Source organism: Solanum tuberosum, unplaced genomic scaffold (assembly GCF_000226075.1).
Source record: "Solanum tuberosum cultivar DM 1-3 516 R44 unplaced genomic scaffold, SolTub_3.0 scf00400, whole genome shotgun sequence".
Lineage (NCBI taxonomy): Eukaryota > Viridiplantae > Streptophyta > Magnoliopsida > Solanales > Solanaceae > Solanum > Solanum tuberosum.
Window position 1 is genome coordinate 67,060 of NW_006239330.1, and position 20,411 is coordinate 87,470.

Sequence of the window (20,411 nt, forward strand, 5' to 3'; positions counted from 1 at the left end):
TAAGTTTATAATGCACTTCAAATCAATTATGTTTCATATCAAAACAAAACATTAATCTAAACGACAAAATAAAATAAAAATTATATATAGTCTAAACAAATAAACAGTCATTTGTTTTGCACATGGTAATTTGAACATGCTTCATGTTGTGGCCAACTTGACAACATCTACTGCAAGTAACTTTGGACCTTTTGAATTTCACATCAGCAATCCTCTTTCATATATAATTCATTTCATTTGAAAATCAACATAATTCTTTGTTTCATTAAAAAAATACGTAACAATTAGTCTAACATTATACAAATCAATTAGAAATATGTTAAATAATATTAACTTTTCATTTCCAAAGACAATACAAATTTCATCCATAAAAAATCATTATAATAACAACAAAATTATACACACTCGTCATTATTTTTTCATACAAATATCATTCAGACAGTACATTACAAAACAAATTTCATACAAAACATAATATTTCACATTTAATACTCACGTAATACACATTTCATACAATAATCATCATTCATACCAAATTTATACATTTTCATACTCATTTAATACACATTTCATACAAAACGATTATTCATTCAAACTATATACATTTCTCGTCCCAAATAATTAATTACTGTCACCCAACTTTATACAGAAATACAAAACTAATATAAACTCAATAATTTCACATTTAATACCAATTTAAAACACTTGTAATACACTTCATCAAGAATTCCAATTTTTTTTTTACATATTTCTTAACACACTCTTCATACATAATTCATTCGACTTACACTATCAAATTCATTATCAAATAAAATAAATTTTCATAAATTCGTCAACATTATAATTAAATTATTTTTACAGAATAATTAGCACACTTTCATACAAATTTCATTTAATTTATTCTATCAAATTTATTCATAAAATCACATTAAATTTATAATTTCACAAAACAACAACCGTATACAAAAAAAAACAAAAAAACACTAAATTTTTTACATTTCACAACAGTAAACATAATATGATATCAACAGTTAACAAAATATGACTCCACCTTCAATTAATCGACAGTTTGATCATTTTTGTTTCATTTCGCTATCATTCTAAAACAAACGTTAAACAATAATAAATACTAACCCGAAGGATCCCATCTTTCACCATGTTTGATTAAAATTGATATGTAGTTGTCCATCACAACAAAATCAAGAATTTTCAAAGATGAAAAAAACTTCAATTACTCGAATGTGGATTTTTTTTGTTGAAAATTGAAGAGAGAAATGTTGAAAAAAAAGAAGATAAAATCTGAATTTTTATTTGATTTTAACTGATTTGAGTGTATTAAGGATACTAAATAATCTTAATTAGTTTAAATCCCTTAATTCGTGCTATTTATTAATTATCTACAATAAATTCCAATTAAATTAACACCACAATTTCAGTTTATTACGTGTTTTCATTAAAAAACATTTTTTTTTTCATTTTTCTTTTATCTCTTTATTTTATTTAAACAACTTTTTTTCAATTATTGAAAACAATTTTTTTTTTTAAAATTATTTGTTAGAACCTGAAATTTTTTAATGTTATAACTTGAAAGTCTAAATCTACTGCTATAGCTTGAAAATATTACTATAATATATGACATATATAAACTTTACACATAAATTATCTCTTGATTTTCTAAACTAAACAAGTATTGTTGGACAATTATTTTTAGTATAGTGGACAACTATTGAAGTACGTAGAAAATCCATTTTCATTTTGTTACCAACAAGAAGCTCATTCTCTATGAACACCCAAAAACATGAATACCGTATACACCATGTTCAATCTCTCAATATTCCTTCCATTAATCCATTTATTCATGCACCAAAACAACCTACCGAACATTTCTTTTATGGTTTCATCTAAAATATTAACCCACCCCTGCTCTACCCAGAAAAGAAGTGGACTAGACTGATCAGAAAGCATCATCGTGTTCACGGTTAATTCACCACCTCATTCACACAGGTATTTCCAATGGAAATGAAACTTGTTGAGTAAGAGGGTGAATTAAATTACTGTACAGTAGCAAAGAGATTTCAAATAACTAAATTGACATGTAGAAACAGCAAGTTAATAACAAGGATGGACATGCAGCCGATTTTCAATGGGGAAAGATGAGTGGACACGTATGTGAAAAAATTATACATATTCGAACAAATATGGTAGCTCATTGATAAGAATGGAAATAGAACTATGCATGTTGCGATTTGTTCAGGAAAAGACCAAACAGAATTGGAAGGCTAACTAGAATAAGCTGATTGATCCAGGTAGCGATATGCTCCAATCGAGAGGAACTTTGGATCTAACATCCAATAGCAGCAGTCATCAAGGTGAGTTAACGATTACGTTACTAGGATAAAGAAAATCAGAATAGAGCATCTAGGATCTTCTAACAATTATCTCCTCAAAAGTTAAATATGAAAAAATATGTTGATGCCATCCCATAGAAAGATGGGACGTACTATAAAATCTAAGGTTACGATTTCACAAAATGGATTTTTCAGGAAACCCATTATCAGCTTCAATTGTGCTGATATGCTTCTTTACCTAATAGTCAAATCTTGAACAGGAAACAGATCCAATACTAAAAAGCTAGCACACTTCACATTCACTGCAAAACTATCTTAAACCTTTAAAAGGACTATTCTACCATTCTTCATTGTACTAGTGTATACATACCACGTAAAAACATCAAAGGACGAAGCAGCATCTAATGAATGTAATACAGACCTTATCCAACTCTTATTGTTTAAACACATTTAATGACATGAAAGACAATATACTGAAGTTACCAAAATGAAGTCAGACTGTAACTAGGAACACAATTGGCGCAACACTTTGTCTAAAGTTGGTGCAGCAAGTTTTGAGAATGTATTGAGCTCAACCTGAGTCGTTCTTCCATCACTGATGATAGAACGTCATAATTGAAGGGGACGACCAAGTCAAATGCAGTATTCGATATCTCAATCCATTTGATCCTGAAGGTATTGTAATCCGCCAAGGCAAAATCAGATTATGAAATGCTCAAGAACAAAAATTCTATGTAGAGTTAACTTTATGTTCATTTTTTCAGTTGATAAAGTAGAATTTTTTTTAACAATAAATGGTAATGAACAATGAGAAATGTACCTTGAAAAATTATCCAAGGCCTCTGACATACTGATCGAGGGTAGAATTAAATAGCTCACACCTACATAAACAATGACCAAATATATGCTCATTGGAAATTTCACAGGGAAAAAGAGACGGCAACATTTTGTGATTCTCAAGAGTACAACCTGGGAATTATTTATTTTTCATTCTCTTTTCTTTTTAAGAAGAACCCATTGCTCTGCAAATATCGATCAAAACTTGAACCCTCATATAGGTATGCAATTTCAGAAAGCACAACAACTGAAATAGATAGTCTGTAGTGGTATCAGATCTATACCCAGGTTGCTACTAACAATTTTTTTGACCCATTTCCTGGGTAAAGTCTCCAGACTATATTTGAAAATGAAACCTAAAACATAAGTCATTTAAGCAAATACTTCTTCAAGAGTACATGTGAATTATACACATTCAAGGGAATGCTCATCAAGATCAAAGACATACTCTTTACATGCATAAGATTTTGGTCATAAAGAAAAGAATATGCATAAAATATAGGGGAAACATCTGGCTGCTCGGCCAAAAATATTTACAGCAACTAGCCAATAAACATATACCATACACTAATGATACATATATTATACATTTGACAACTATTTTTTGGGCAGACGGCAATTTGAGCTAATTTCCCTAAAATAATATAATCCAGATATTGTATAAAATCCAAAAGTTTTGAAGAAAGCTTCTGAGGGAGAAAAGGAAAAGATCCAAAAATTTGATTCCTTCAACACAATAGAATATTGCAACCTCACAGTTTTCATGTCTTTAAGAATCGTGAACTGTTAAAATCAACAGCTTCAAAATCACTTTTCAACAATCAAACAGGAATAAAACCATGGCAAGTTCTCGAATTTCTTTATTTCTTTTGAATTTGAAACCATCATCAATCATGCATTAACTGTGACATCCCTCTTATCAGATGCATGTTCATCATTTTAGCTGAAATACTCTTAATCAAGAAGTACAAATCCTCATTCCAAATCTTCCCTACATCACTACTTATTTAACCAGAAAATGAACCATGCTTATCCAACATCACGTTATTCTTCAAGTAGGACTTCTCTTTTAGCATACCACGCCAAGGTGGAACATCATATGGTATATAACTAGGTATTATACTGGTAAGGTGGAAGATCATATATTACATTTGCACCCAAAGGTGTCGCCTACTGGTCAATGAAGTGGGGAAGAACCATGATGTCCCATGTTCAAATCCCAGTGGAGGGAAAAAAAAACACTAGGTGATTTCTTCCAGTCTACCTAAGCCTTGGTGGGAAAAGAACCAGTACCTATGTGTGATGGTGGGAGGTAGTTTTTGCCCAATGAAATTAGTCGAGGTGCGCATAAGCTAGCCTGGACACCACCGTAATTTATTTATTTTTTTAAAAAAAAAACTACAAAAACAAACTCACTTTAATCAAACTTTCACTATTTAAGCAGAAAAGTGCAATTAACTTATTGCAACAACAGCATATTCTAGCAGTGATAAGAAACAACCAAATTCCGCACAACGTTGATAGGCTAAACCAGCATAATTAAGCACTCACTTGATAGAAGCCCCTGGGGAGTAGAGCGGATTCTTCACCACATATTCAACATACAAATTGTAAATATACTTCAAAGATTCCCTTAGATCACCAGTCCTAGGATGTGTGACAAGGATGATCTGCAACAATTTAACATAATTCAGACATGCACCAGATGCTTGTAAAGTCAAATAGAACCATTAGGTATTTGATGCCTATTGAAGGAGAAAAGAGAAGCACAAAGAGTATATGCTCATGAACAGTGATAAAGTAATACCAATAAGATGTACTTTATCACAACAGCTATCAAATAATTAGCAAGACAAAGATTCACTTTTCACACTAGAAATAACATTAATATTACAATGTTTCTAATATGAAATTCTCTAGTAGACATAATTTTCATCCTTCAAGTACCCTGTCATACCCTCTCATCCAGATCTTTACACTCATTTTATCTCCAAATGGAAAGAAGCAGCCCTTCCTTCCCTTATACAAAAGAAATGGCCTTTTTTTAAACAGTACACCATTTGAGACCTCAAATACTATGCAGGGAAATGCTTGCATGTCAAGCGTGGCAAGTTAAGATGGAAGAATTCAGAGAATTACAAGCTACCTTCATAGAAAATATAATTGAGAAGAAATCCACATAGCAGGAATTCAACCACCATGACCAAAAGCAAGTACCACTTACGGTTTTACCAATGGTACTAATGAAGGTGCTTAAAGGGATAAATATATTTGCCAAATCACATTCCACAAGAAATAACCCTTTATTTTTCCTTCTTCTTGAGGAATAAGATCATAAACATTAGGATAAGCAGATACCAATTTCAGCTGATTCAAAATTTTATCTATATGGTAAATCATCTCATCCTTCAAACACATGCACCACAAGTCAGTGATGCAGCTTGGCAGTTAATCCACATACTGATAGAGAGTTCTAACAACAGTGATAGAAACATATCGACATTAATAAAATCATTTATTTGAACATTACAGCAAGGGATTATGACTTGTCTTCTAGAGAATGAGGCAGACAAACATAGTGCCACAATAAGAAAGCAAGCCATAAAGCTGCAAAAATTAGGCCATACGGTGGCTAGTGATGACTGCTTATATGAGCATGTAGCCAAACCGCCGTTCTCATCAAAGAAGAAGAATTTAAAATCAGATAACTTCCTTCATAGAATTAAAAAGCAGCTGCACAATGTTTGTTTTTTTTTTCATTCAAAGACTTCTTCTCAATTCACTGATGTAAACTCATGTAAGCGACACAAATAGCCTTATGTTGTTATTGGGCATCTTCCCAATGATTTTTAATATTCTGGTAAAGCTCTTCTCCCTCTCTCAATTTGATTTTTGCTTTTCCAGAATTCTGTAGGTTTTCTATTCTTTTACATCCTTGAATCACTTGGAATAGATATTAGATAAGTAGGCAACATTACTTGGATCATTTCCTTTAGTTCTTTCAACTGAATGCATCCAGACTATCCATCCTCTGTCCCGATTCAGAAAGACAAGGCTTATATATGTAACATAATCAGAGTGTAACCTCATTACAGACCAAGTATCTAGTGACTGCACTACAGCTACAAACTGTCCACTATCCCTTGAGTAACATGAATACTACAATAAATAAACTGGCCGAATCAAAAGATGGCACCAGGAAGAGACCAAGAACAATTTCAATGGAACTTATCATAATCACGCAATGATAGTAGTCCTGACAGAAAAAATCATTGTATGATAAGACCTGGAACAATTTTCAGTGGAACTATAAAAAAGAACAGTTCAATGCATCACTGACTGACCTTTATTCCAGATGGACTTTCCATGAAACTGAGTTTATATGTATTAGTCCGAAAGCTGTGAAATGAACATCCTTGTCCAGGTAATTGCGGCACCCCAAGATTACCTTTTTCAGCACTGCCCAAAAAGATTTCAAGTGAGAAGAGACTAAATTTTGATAAATTAATCTAACACTGAAAATTTTTCCGAGAAGATGGGAGTTGGGAGGGGGAGATTAAGGGTTGAGCAAACAAGCCAATCAATGAACTATGCCTCAGTCTCAAACTAGATGGATCAAATCAGCTATACACATTCTCTATATTCATTCAACCATAGTACAATTTATGATCCATTTCATTCCAATACTAAATACATTTGTTAGATCAAAATATCCAATTTGGGCAACAGAGTAGAGAAGGAGAGACCTTGTGGGATCCATCTTGGCGGTTAAAGATTTGAGAGAGAAGAGCAAACCAAACATGAGCTTATGGTCCTGCTGAGGGTTTAAGGTCTTAAGAGGCCGATTCCATTCCCTGTAAAGAAGACACACTCCATTCCTATTGAATACATACATCATATGTGCATTATTTCCGGATACTGTCGGCGGCGGTGGGGATGGGCTGATCTCTGATCCTCCAAAGAACTGCATCTTCTACAAAAACCTATCACACAACCGGATTAATTTCAAATATGATAGCAATTTTTCTCCAAAATCAAATGATCAACTGATAAAACCCAAACGATTTTTGAATTAACTTGAACCTAAGCACATTTTCATAAAATGCAAACAAGGAAGAAGATGGATACCCTTTACTGTAGATCGATTGACTGGGTAGTGGCAGTGATTGAGAAGCTTTGTGGACTGCTCAGGTAGAGAGAATTTTGGTTGATTTAAGAGATTCCACAAATGGCGACAAGTAGGATCCTCCCATATCCGGGTCGGGTAAAATCGTTACCGGAACAATGGCCCGTTTGGTTGGTTTGCAAGGAGTCACTGGGTACCATTTTTCTTCTTTTTTTTTTTTTTTTTTTCTTTTTGTTGATTAACATCTGCCCAAGTTATACGAAATTTTGCCTATCAGTTTATAATATGATAAAAATATGAGTATTAACAAAGATGTCATCATCTCTTTAGACTAAGATTTTCCTTTTTTCCTCATATACTTAGAACTCCTATATTAATTTTTACATTACACTTATTACAAATTTATGCATTACAATTTTGGGATAACTTTTATATGAACCAAATAATCCTTAATTCTAGTAGGACAAAAGTTTAGACTTAAATATTTGATTGTTGATGTTTCATTCGAATTGACACATTTTTTTGGGTGGTTGGTGGCATGACTTTCTTTAAAAAATAAACAAAAGAATGAATTCTTGCAACTTTTTGAATAGTGCAATGATGATTTTTGTTCACTTATATGACACAGAGATGTACTTTAAGTTTAAGTCATACTTCAAAAATAATTTTAGCAACCAAAAACTCCATACAACATACTAAATTGTTAAAGCTGGAATTCCCCAACACATTGATAACTCAAACCAATGACTCCAGTAAATTTAACATTTCGCAATACAAGAATCCTCCTACACATGTAGTTAGGGAAGGGGACCTCCTCCTTCGAGTGGGTGGGTGGGGGTAAAACTTAGAAAAACAAAAATGAAATTCTAACAAAATCTTGAAAAGATAAGTTGTCCACAATTTGAACGCCCTTCACAAAAGATATATTACTGTAACCAAGTTCACTTATCTCAATCCAACAGCAAAGAACAAAATTTAAGACCTTAGAAAAGAAAATATGAACAAATTCTTCTACAATAAAAATAGCAAGAATGAAACAGCTTAAAATGAAAAGTCAAAAAACATGAACACAAATCTAGATCTCCCATTTCTTCAGCTCCATGCCATCCGGAGGGCTTCCTTCGACCTTCTTTGTGCCAACTTCTTTCCAGTTTGTGGACAAAACAGTCCCATTAGATTCCACCTGAGAGGCAGCACATATATAAAACAACATATTACACTTCTTCACTTGTGTTATAAGAGTCATCGGCAAGGAAGAAATGCAACAAATTACCAAGTTCACAAGTTAATCAGTCAGAGGATAACAACCTAAATCTGACAGGCACCCTCTACAAGAAAACTTGAAATAAGCTACAGACAGTTGAGAAAGAGAATTTCTTAAACATGACAAATGGTGCAGAAGGATAAGCAAGTGTTGTGACATGTTCTAAGGATGTTTTAAGATATTTAAAAAGGAAAAAGAAGACGACAATATTATAGGTTGGTAGGCCTCTTCCCTAAAGGAAAATGCAACAGAGAGAGCTAAGTGCATCTAGTACTAGCCACAAAGCACTGGCCTAGGAAGATTATGTCCCATCATAATGGAGAAACTTATGTCCTCCCATGATAGGTATTTCTTTTTTGAAATATATAATATATAGAAGGGATCAGGCTTACAAAGGATTTCATCATGGCTCTTCTGGTGTCCTCGTCAGCATCTTGGTAAATGTCTCTGAAAAATTTGTTCAATGCTGCATCTCCATCCAATTTTTCATCTTTTTCCTGGAACATATACCAAGCATTCAGGGACCTAGAAACTAAACTGCAGAGTCTATTGTGATCTTTAGACAAGGATATCAAACACAACACTGAAATATTTTAAACACCTCTTTTTTCACTGCAGCTTCTAGTTTATCCCAATCTACATTTCTCAGTTTTGAGGAAGGATAACTGGGCCGCGGGGCAGCTGTAAAATGCAAAACTATAGTAAGCTCTGCTACTAAATAATTAAACATCAGATTTGGTAACAAAATTCATTGGTCATTGTAAGTGACTCCATTTAAGTAAACATGAAGAAACTATTGAATTGACAATTGCGTGAAGGGGGGAGAGGAATCCCCCTGATAGCCAGAACAACATATTAGATGAGCAAGCAGGTTTACCTGATGACACAATAGGCCTCTGAACTACAACAGGTTCCGTTGTATACTCTAGAGATGTCCAGTGTAACGGCTCAGCTTTCGCAAGGCGAATCTCAATTTTGGTAGACATCACTTCGTATCTGCAGTTTGCAGGTGTTATCTGCCAATCATGAGAGGACCAGCACGAGATCACAGAGTAAGCATCTTCAGTTACTCAGGAAACAATTTCAGAAATTTTAAATGGAGCTCCGTCCAAAAATATCACAGCCATATTTTAAGCTTAGCCTCACCTTGCCAAACAACCTAGGCTGGAAAGAATAAGTTTCTTCACCCGGCACATCAATGCTAACACTAAGCTGTAAAGCAACCAAGCAAAAAATGAGAACTTTGTCATCCAATCTTTTGAATAAAATTATCTCAACATGATAAGATGGTAAAACATACTATTTGTTCACCAAAGTCAACAACAACATTCTTGGCTGGTATGCCCTTGGCAAATATGGTCACCACCACCTCCTCTGGTTTCTGATAAAATTCATGTCTGCAATTACATACATTAGATTAGCCCATGTTCTCCAAGAAAGAAAAAAATTGTATTTAAATGGTGCCAATCAATTATGGTCATAACTTCATGAGGAAAGGCCACTGCTGTTCACCTTTTTTACATTCACACAATTTTTTTTTGGTTAAATTGGTTGACAAATACATTCATTCTTCTTGGTACACAAAACCATTAAACTAATTTTTTGTGTACTTTTGTTTATAACAACTAAATGAGATCTAAACATCAAATGTCACTATACATATATAACAACGCCTCATTATAGCAGCCATGAAATTTGTCCGACACTATAATGAGGTTCAGTAGTACTTTGTTATTACTATTTCAGAAGTATTCCCACATTGATAGGATTATTTACCCTATCAAAAGGTACTATCTCAGAGTTACTGGACTTAACGACTCACTAACACAGCAAAGCTTTGGCATAAAACCTGTATTTTGGTTTGGCAGCAGATCCTTGATGGGACTGGTTGACAGTTGGTTGAGCACCTTCAGGCGCAATAGCAACATTGTCCGACAACTCAGATGCAGGAGGTGCAACAACACTAGCTGAGGTTTTATCCACCGACAGATTAGGCAATTCGCCAGCTTCCTCTGAATTTGGAGCAAAAGACCATCAATTAGTTTCACTAAGCACTTAATGTTTCCAATAGCATAGTGAGAAATACACATAAATCTGTCAGGAAAATAACCACAATGATTTAAAGAAAATTGTGGCTTTTGGTAGTTTCTTAAACTATAAACAGCCAAATTTCTCATATCATCATAAAACCGCTTGTCATAGTAAAATATAGTACGAAGTCTCCATAGATGCCATGAGTTGATGTTAGAATTGACCAGATTTGGGAAATGTTAGAAGAGCCACAAAAGCACTAATTTATCTATATAATACCAAGTCTCCAAAGATGCCATGAGTTGATGTTAGAATTATTTAGATTTGGGAAATGTTAGAAGAACCACAAAAGCACTAATTTACCTGCAATGCGTTCATCACATTCTTTTATTAGCTTTGTGAACCTTAACTCTCCTGGTGCTAAACTAGCACCAGTTTCCAAAGCTGCCTTTGCAGTTTGGTATTCTTCAAGCTTCATACAGGCCAACCTAGAGAAGTAACAAAAAAAGAGAAATTAATTAAACAACATAGTATCTAATAAAACATGCAGTGACAGATAGCAAGTGCTGCTGAAAAAAATAGTGTTGTTTCACTTTGTCTTTGTTGTTTATCAAAAGTCCAGGTAAAATCTAAGAAAGTTCTCCCTCCATTGCTTTTCACTAGTCCAGTATTGACTTTTCATTTCCCTTGATAAATCTTTTGTTAAGAGTTAGTTAAATTATCCTTATTAATGGTAATTAAAATTCTATCAATAAAGCAATGATTGGGAAGTGTGGGTACATAATGATAATGAGAGTATTGGAGGAAAGTAATAAATCTCCCTTGATTTGCTAAAATGGACAAGGAAAGAAATATTTTTAGTATACTGGACTAGTAAAAGGAATGGAGAGTATATTATAAAATACTTTACAACTACATGGTACTGTAGTAACATTTTGGGGGAATTGCAGTGGAGCGGTGTGTGGTGGTGGAAAAATTTATGATGCTGCAGAGTCTTCTTGGAGAATGATGAAAATCAGTCATATTCAACAAACCAAAAATTCATGAAAATGACAAATCTAGATTTCACCATCACCTATTGCAAATCCCAAATTACATGAGCTAAATCACCACGTCAGTTTTCAGGTGAACGTTGTTAGATCAAGACAACAATACCATAGCACATGATATGAGACCAACAAAAACATGTAGTGAACAAGTAATAAACCCCACAAAATTCAATCAGCGAGAAAACATAAACGAGATTCATGCACATGATATAGAAAGATAATTATATACTCACCCCTTGCGCAAATATGCTTTTGACATTGTAGGATCCAACTCAATGGCCTTGTTCGCATCAACAACAGCTTCTGCTCAAATGTAAACATTATTACAATTACTACCCGGTTTAGAATGATAATTATTAACATACAATAAAATAACAATTAACAGTAAATAGTGAAATATGATGATGTATGCAGACACATACAAGTAGGATTCAGACAAATACAAAACGCTGATGCATACATATACAGAATCGTACATATAGAGATGTCTTTCCAGGATGTGATGCCAATAAACCTCATTCAATCTCATAGAACATAATAAAGCTTGCTAGATACACGACAGGAGAAAAAATTCCACAACCACATCTTTTTCTGTTACCAAAAAAGAGACAATAGGGTTTGACTTTGTGAATCCTCCCTGTTCATTCTGATTGTTCATCTCATTCCAAGACTAAGCAATTAATTAAACTTATAAGTCAAATTAGGATTCACAAGATTCACTAAATCTAACACTTACCAATTAACAGAAACACAGGTCCTAAAACAAACACCAGATCTAATAAAAGTGTACCAACAACACATTAAAACTGTAATCCAAAAAAGGCTTAACAAACTATTCACCAAAAACCCACGCAGTCAAGTAGCAGATAGCGGTTGTTAACTTTCGTAACCAAGCACAGAAACAAGTATGCCGAAAACATAAAACTAAGCACAAATCCACAAAACCTTTAACCAATTCTATAAATCGCGGAAGGCAATAACATAGCAAAATAATACAATCAACGCCGTTTCTTACTAATAATCAAATTAACGGATTAATTAGGTTTAAACAAGGATGATACCAGTGAAGTAGTTGAGTTTGATATTGGCCTGAGCACGGTCGGCGAAAAGTTCAGGGTTCTTAGGGCTCATCGTTATGGCTTGAGTGTAGAGGTCAACGGCGAGTTCAAAGTGGTCGTCGATGAACGCCTCTTTAGCCCTAGTCTCCAGATCGGACGCCATTGGTGATGGAGAGGAACTCAGAAGAAATATCTAGAACAAGAGGGAAGAGGTATTTAGAATGGATTGAGACTCCAGAGAGAAACGATAGCTCTTTATATATCAAATCGATCCAATTATTGGAGTTTTGTATAGAAAGAGGAAAAGACTAAGAAAAGGGTTTAACAGGTCAAGTCTTCGCTAATAAATTAGGAAAAATATTTATTTAATGTCTAAGTACTACTAAACTTAAACCTATTTTACTTGCTATTAGTTCTAAACAAATTAATTAGAGGAAAGTATGAATCTATATCTATATTATGTATTATATAAAAGTGTATACGAGGTTCATTTATCTGGTTCTACACAGTAACGGTTCAATGTCTTTGAAAAAAAATTGAGGGTCTCATTTTTTAGTATAATAAAATTATTATTTCAATTGTTAAGTCATATATATAAATATATAAAAAGGTAAATTATGATTTTAATTAAGTGAATATTTACTTTTAACTACTAAGCGGACAATTACATTTGCAATAAAATCTAGCTATAAATTGAAAGTTCATATACCTTTTCCTAGTTATGTTATTTTTCTACTCAAAGAGATACAATTTTATTTGTTTTTTTTTCTTTGAGTCTCCGTTTGATATTGTTTGTGTAATTCTCATCATAAAATATATGTATTTGATGTTAATTACTCGGATGATTAAATTAATGTTATTAGTTACAAAGTGCACTGATTTTTGTTTAGTAATCTTTCTGCATTTGAAGATAGGGGTAGAGTCAAGTAGAGTCAATGAGGTTTATTGTGAAAAAGTACATTGTTTATATATGATTAAAACGATTTTCACGTTAGTATAGTTAAATTTGAATCGTCTTTAAATTTTTTTGTATGTTTACTTATTCATATCTTAAATCTCGTTAATGAAAATCCTAGTTCCACCACGTTTTGAGATCTCTCTCATAATTGATAAGTGGCGATTAAAGCTAGGGGTTTGTGTGTCTATTGCAAAAATTGTAATTTATTTGATATTCTATAATGTGTACTATTGTGTTCGGTTCCCTTTTAAAAAACAATCCTCTTTGATTGCTCAATTTGCCTGATTTAATCTTTTGGGGTCCTTAAACTAAGATTTAAAGAATTGTTTTTGTTATCTCTTTATAAATCTTTTCAATTTTTAATTCTTCCTAAGAATTTACAATTATACATTATAAGAATAAATATTTTAAAGTATAAAGTGATATTTATAAGATTTGTATAAATATATTATTCAGATTGAGTTGGTTTTTGCTTGACTTCAATTTTTTTTAATATCAAATCAAGTCAAATTAAATCACTAATAAATTTTTTAATCATTTTTTATTTATTTATAGATTTGGTGTGATTTGTCAATTTCCTTTTGAACACCCCCACTCTTTCTTATTGCGGGAGTTTTTTATTTATTTCATCAAAATTGATAAGAAAAATCGATCCTAAAAAAGTTACAACTTCAACGAAGGCCTCCATTTATCTCCTATTTAAATATGCTCTTTTGGCTAACTATATTCATATCTCAGTAAACTGTGAGCAAATAGTAATGTGATTCAATCCCACAGGCCACAATTAGGAGTGTACAAAACCGAATCAAACCGCAAACCGAGTCAACCCGAAAAAAAATCCGACTAGTGGTTTGGCTTGACTTGGTTTGGTTTTAACTAAAAAAAACCAACCCGAATTTATATATATAATTTAAAATTTATTTTATACATAAAATATTTATTTTGATATAATTTTAAATATTTCTTATACTTTTCCATAGTTTTATCTTTTAATATACTATTTCAAGTTTGAAACTTAAAATTATGAATGGGCCAATAAAGATTATAGTCCACAGAGGTTGGTAATTATAGTAAAGCTTAAATCAGAATCAAATTAATACTAATGCAAAAAGAAAATCAATTCAACACTAAGAATGACAAGAATATTGAATATTTGTTCTTTAGTTTTACATTGGTTTTAGACAATTAAAATACATAATCTAATTTTAATTTTCTTTAATATTTAGTCATGTAACTAATATTTATTAAACTTAATTTTAGCATGATTTAGGACTTTTAAATTATGATCATTTTCATTATGACTTGTTAATTTGCAAAAATTTGTTTTACGCGATTTCATTATTATTATTATTTTTGTTGGATATTTTAGTGTCATTAATCATATCATATTGTGTTATATTTTTAAGAAACATCTTAGATAGTTATATTTTGGTAGGACTAAAGAAATATTTGAAGTACAAGTAAATTATATGTTGTGTATGAATACTTTACCGGAAAAACTCGAAACAACCCGCAAAAACCGAAAAACCCGAAAAAATCCGAGGTTGAAAAACTCGAGTTTTATTGGTTTGGTTTATAAATTTAAAAATCTGACACAAATGATTTGATTTGTTATTTGAAAAACCCGAACCAACCTGGCCACGTACACCCCTAGCCACAATGATAGTTCTTGCTTGAGTTTTTATTATTCCTTTATCTTATTAAAATAATGAGGAGTTTTGTCGGTTACATTAAATTTGGCAAGAAATTTTTAATATTTTCAACTTTTTCTTTTATGTGTAGTGAAAAGCTTAAAAGTCTACTTCAATCTTTCTATATTCCTCATTTGGTTGTTCAAGACTTCAAGTATCGATCTTTTAAATAAATAATAATGTTATTTTTTATTTTTTATTTTTATTTTTCATTTCTTATCTTCAAAACTTCCTCAACTAATTAAGGTATCTGTTACGAGAATCATTTTATTATACTTGAAATTCTATGTAATTAATGTAAATTGCATTTATTGTTGAAAAATAGGAAATTAAGAGGCTATGGCTACGCTAAAAAAGTCTACAAAATGTTGACATCAAATGAGATATTTATGAGGTTGTCATTGTTGTCTCCTTTTTTGTTTTTCGTGCTAAGTACGGTCGAGTTTATTAGTACATAAATAATAGAAAATGTAAAAGTCTATTTTTTGTGAAATTATATTAGGTCAAGATATTTGAATTTAGAGGAAACACTCTATATATACTCTTCACTTTGTGATTTAGAGATAATATATGTCTCATTAAGAAGTGGCCCACATATTTTTTTCGACGGATGAAATAGAAAAAGTTAATTTTAATTTTTTTTATCAAAATTAAATTCATATAAGATATATTTGATGCATCTTACCAAGTTTAGGGATATATTTAATATTTCTCACACGTGAATTCTATTTACTTCTTTAATTCAACACCTAATTTGACTGGAGATTAGTGGAATAAACTAATTAATTGGGACATAGTATATTATTATTATATAGTCTATGACTCTTATGTATTAGCCTTTTCTCACAGGGAGTAAACGAATAAACTAATCTTATTTCGGAAGCATTGACTATGAACTGAATCTGTTAATTTGAAAAAAAATGTTTAAACATTATTTATATTTTAAAAAACAGTTAAAATTGTAAAAAAAAAAATAAAAAAAAATTAAGTATTAATTAGCGATCTGAAAAGTGATTTCTTGCTATTTCCCCCTAGAATTACTGGTGTACTTCTAGGAATATAAAATACGTAACACTGATTATACACAAAAGAAAATTAAATGAATTACCAAAGTAATATATTTTTCTTCCAAGTAAATCATAATTATAGATAACAAATGATATAAAATTATGTATAAATATGTGTAGTATTTATTAATTTGATGTAAATATCAAATCTACTTCCAAAACCTTCAAACCTTATTAGTGTGCATGCACACAGTTGATTAACTTCTGATTAATTTTTTCTATCCAGTTGATCAACTTGCATTTTGATAAACGAAAAAACAAAAGAAGATAAATTGAAACTATATTATTCTTTTATCTTTTCATCTCATTGACCAAATGGTGAGTAAACATCTGTTCACGTTCACTATCCACTTGCATTATTGCCCAACTTGCATGCATTATTGTATTCGTTATGCAAAACTTAATTGAATTAATTATTCCATCTTTTATCATACTTACTTGTACATAATTTAATAGATGCATAACTCAACTCCAAACCAGCTACCAAACCTTAACCCGAAATATTAGGAAAAGAGTTTTTGATGGGCTAATGATAATAATAATAATCACTAATCCCCATTGAAATGCTAATGATTTCATATTTGATTCGTCATTCTTTCTCAATAGAGGCTTTTAACGTTTTCTTTTGAACATTCAACTATCAAAGCTCAACTCAACTTGCTTAGAATACGCCAAATGAAGTCACTAGGTGGGCACAGCATCTTTTAAAAACGTCTATTACCAAGCTCAATTTAACATGTTAAACTCATGGCAGAAGAACAAAAGCCAAGCAAACTGCTCATTCTAATTAGCATTATTGAAATTCAACTCTACCATCACATTGTCAAGAAAGAAAATAATTGAAAAAGGAATCAGCTTAGAAAACTTGACGACATCAGTGACTTGTATATTTCACAAAGGGGTCTTCTTTAACATACATCTGTCAAGGGTTTCCAGAATTTGTCCGTCTTTTCAGGCAAATGAGAGTGATGTCCTGATTATTGAGCATTCAAATGAAGCCAGCAACTGCTTTAAGAAAAGTTCAAAATAAAAATGGATGACACATAAACCAGTTGGAGTTATACGAAGATTAAACCTCTTTTCTAGCAACAATGCGGCCAGAGCAATTAGGACATTGGCCCTGACATAAACTAAATGTGATACAAAATTACAGATGGTTGCCCCAATCTGTACAAAACCAGACACCTTTACCTCAACCACAAATGAAAAAGGGCTCCTTATTAAACATTGTGATGTTTTCAGTGATTGGAAAATCATTATGTAGTTTAACTACAGAAATAAATACACCCGTTGCAGTAACCAGCTTGGTTTGTTCTTATTAACTAATGATTCAAGCTTTTGTGTCAACAAACTCCAGTCGGACCAATTAAAAGGATTATATAGAAATAACACAAAGAGAAGAACTCAAGGATGAATGAGTGAGCACATTCAGTTTTGGATCCTGACATGGGTTTGATCAGTACAAATAGACCATTGAAGATTCTACTTTGATTGTGATTCACCTGAAGCAATAGCAGGTTCATCTTTCTTTGAAGTCTCCAATTTGCCAGAAGTAATAGCCTCTAGTGTATTATAAAACTCCTCAGGAAGAGGACCAGGACGATGAAGGGGAATGTGTTTGGGCACTGGAGCATCATTTTCTATAACTTCACACTCATAATCATCGGGAATACCCCAAGGTTTCCACTCTGTGTAAGAAAAAACCATTGATCACAGCTTTAGGTTATATAGAAAATAAAATTGAAAATACTTTTGGCACTTATAACAACAAATCATAACTTCACCCAAAAAGTGTTTGACTCATACCATTCAGAATCTTAATTCAACTTCTTCCCTATAGGAAATCTGCCTGTGAAAGTCTCCCTTAATGGATCATGAAGAAAGACAAATAATATGTTTTTATGATCAAACATATTTTTCATTTCAACATAAAACTCGAGGAAAGTAAAATATAAGATGTACATAGTACAATAAGATATGAAATAGGACTACAACAAACCCAGTGTAGTCCCAACTATTGAATAGGACAAAAGTTTCAATAAATCAGTCACGTGATGATCGTTACAATTTACAAATCAACAGTACAATCAAACAAGCATACAATGACAGTTCAGTTTTGTTAAATAAATTGTATTTTTTTATTTTTTTTGACAAGTATTTCTCAGAGGAAGCAGCTAAAAGTTGCTTTAAACTCTATATTTCATGAAAGGACGAAGCATACAGAAAGTCACTTTATACGACAAATTTTTTGAGTGAGATGCAGTATTACAAGTTTTATCAACTCAAATGATTAGATAGTAGATATTCTTACTAGATTACTTCAAAATTCCAGAACTGAGTATATTTACAGCAAGCTTCTTATACAACATGTAAACATAAACCTGAGAGGGAGTGTCAAGAATATTAAAAATATGTAAATGTAGCAAGAGTCAAGAAGCCATACCTTGTAAATATGGAAAAATCAAAATCTATATAACTACTCCCTTTGGCCCAATTTATGTGACACTTTCATTTTCAGTCCGTTCCAAAAAGTATGACAAATTTCTATATTTAGTAACAATTTAATTTTAGACTTCCCATTTTATCCCTAGGGAGATGATTTATAGCCACACAAATATCTATGGCTTTTTTAAACCATAAGTTTCAAAAGTCTTCCTTTACTCCATGATCAGTCAAATACCTTCACATAAATTGGGACGACGGAGGGAATACATATTTTTTTTCGCTTTTTTTTGTCAACTTTACTTAAATCCCCTATAGCTTAAGTGAAAAATAAAGCAATTCTATTTTTGGAATGTTCTCTTTTTATCCTTTCTTTACAGTCAATCCCAACTCCTTTCACCTCAGTAATCTACTTAGCACAAAACAAGTACTCCCTCCGCTTCAATCTATTTGACTTACTTTCCTTTTTAGTCCCTTCAAAATGAATGACTCTTTCCTTTTTTAGCAACTCTTAATTTCAACTTCCCACAAGGCATGTTTAACACCACAAGATTAAAGAGCATTTTGATACATTTGACATATCTTTAATTTTAGACCACAAGATTCAAAAGTCTTCTTTAGTTTCATAACCTCCATGCCAAGTCAGAATAGGCCAAACAAATTAAAACGGAGGGAGTATATGTGAAGTGTCTAGTCTTAGTTGAGAAAATCGGCTATAGGCAACTTACATGGTCTCATAATCCTCATTTCATGAGTTAGCTGTTGAGATTAAGTTAAGCCCAAAATTCAGTATCTTAACATGGCTTTTTGGGCTTGAGTTAAGCCCAAGGTATATTTTCTTAACAGACTAAAAAGAAGATGAATAAAATGAATTAAAGATGGCCACTAATTTGTAGCGCAAATAGCTCTATTTATTTGAAGCCAGACTAAAGAATCTCCAACAAAAGACTTGTCCACTAGCTTGTCAAACAAAATAAGCATACAATAACAGAAAGTGATGTTCAGATTCCCCACAGGTGTGAGAGACAAATTAACAGTGAGAAATGAGTAAACAACAACAAACAAGAAGACCAATAAGCTAGAACATATAGTAAAGTCCATATATTTGTCCCTTTGATGCAAAAGGCTGTGTAAATATCAGCAGCGAAGTGGTGCTGATCTTGTAAAGTAAAACCAAGATTTACATAGTGCAAATGGCAAATTTATCTTACGTTCTTAACTCATCTTGAAAAATCAGCTATAACACTACCACATAACACAAGCCTTTTTGACGAGTGTTAGATTAACAGGTTTAGACCAACAAATAAAAGTGCAAATGAATTCGATTTGGAACTGAGGCTAATGAGCAGCCTGGAAGCTTTGTCACCATAGAAGAACCAACTAAACAAAGACTTCAACAGTTGCAATGGCGTAGCCCAATAATGCTTTGTCACAAACTGTTGTGAGGCTATCCGAAATTCCTAACTATAAATATACAAAATTACCTTTAAGGGGGTTCATCTTAAAGGTTAATTCTATACCGTGTTTTTTTTTTTTTTTT

The 20,411-nt window shown here is 32.2% G+C and overlaps 3 protein-coding genes across 4 annotated transcripts in view; all 3 read right to left on the bottom strand.

Moving 5' to 3' along the window:
- Positions 1–2,621: 2,621 nt before the first annotated feature.
- Positions 2,622–7,493, bottom strand: LOC102598913 (trafficking protein particle complex subunit 1). 2 transcript variants are annotated; one of them, XM_006362590.2, is made up of 6 exons: positions 7,314–7,493; positions 6,932–7,158; positions 6,530–6,644; positions 4,737–4,855; positions 3,169–3,229; positions 2,622–3,017 (listed from the first exon to the last, which is right to left on the bottom strand). In XM_006362590.2, the coding sequence occupies exons 2-5, from the start codon at positions 7,153–7,155 to the stop codon at positions 3,178–3,180; spliced, it is 510 nt and encodes a 169-aa protein (XP_006362652.1). In that variant the 5' UTR covers positions 7,156–7,158; positions 7,314–7,493; the 3' UTR covers positions 2,622–3,017; positions 3,169–3,177. The 2 variants fall into 2 exon arrangements, with proteins under 2 accessions (XP_006362652.1, XP_006362651.1); XM_006362589.2 differs by having other exon boundaries at positions 6,932–7,168; positions 7,314–7,492.
- Positions 7,494–8,188: 695 nt separating this feature from the next.
- Positions 8,189–13,004, bottom strand: LOC102599444 (protein SGT1 homolog). The gene is made up of 10 exons (XM_006362591.1): positions 12,717–13,004; positions 11,889–11,958; positions 10,970–11,094; positions 10,425–10,587; positions 9,876–9,972; positions 9,722–9,787; positions 9,453–9,591; positions 9,177–9,256; positions 8,968–9,072; positions 8,189–8,494 (listed from the first exon to the last, which is right to left on the bottom strand). The coding sequence occupies exons 1-10, from the start codon at positions 12,874–12,876 to the stop codon at positions 8,387–8,389; spliced, it is 1,113 nt and encodes a 370-aa protein (XP_006362653.1). The 5' UTR covers positions 12,877–13,004; the 3' UTR covers positions 8,189–8,386.
- A 4,412-nt stretch (positions 13,005–17,416) lies between these two features.
- LOC102599771 (probable NADH dehydrogenase [ubiquinone] 1 alpha subcomplex subunit 5, mitochondrial) overlaps positions 17,417–20,411 on the bottom strand; it is a 7,795-nt gene continuing 4,800 nt past the window's right edge. The window contains exon 2 of the mRNA XM_006362592.2: positions 17,417–18,117. Within this exon, the coding sequence (XP_006362654.1) occupies positions 17,912–18,117 (206 nt within the window). The 3' untranslated portion in view covers positions 17,417–17,911. The remainder of the gene's footprint in view (positions 18,118–20,411) is intronic.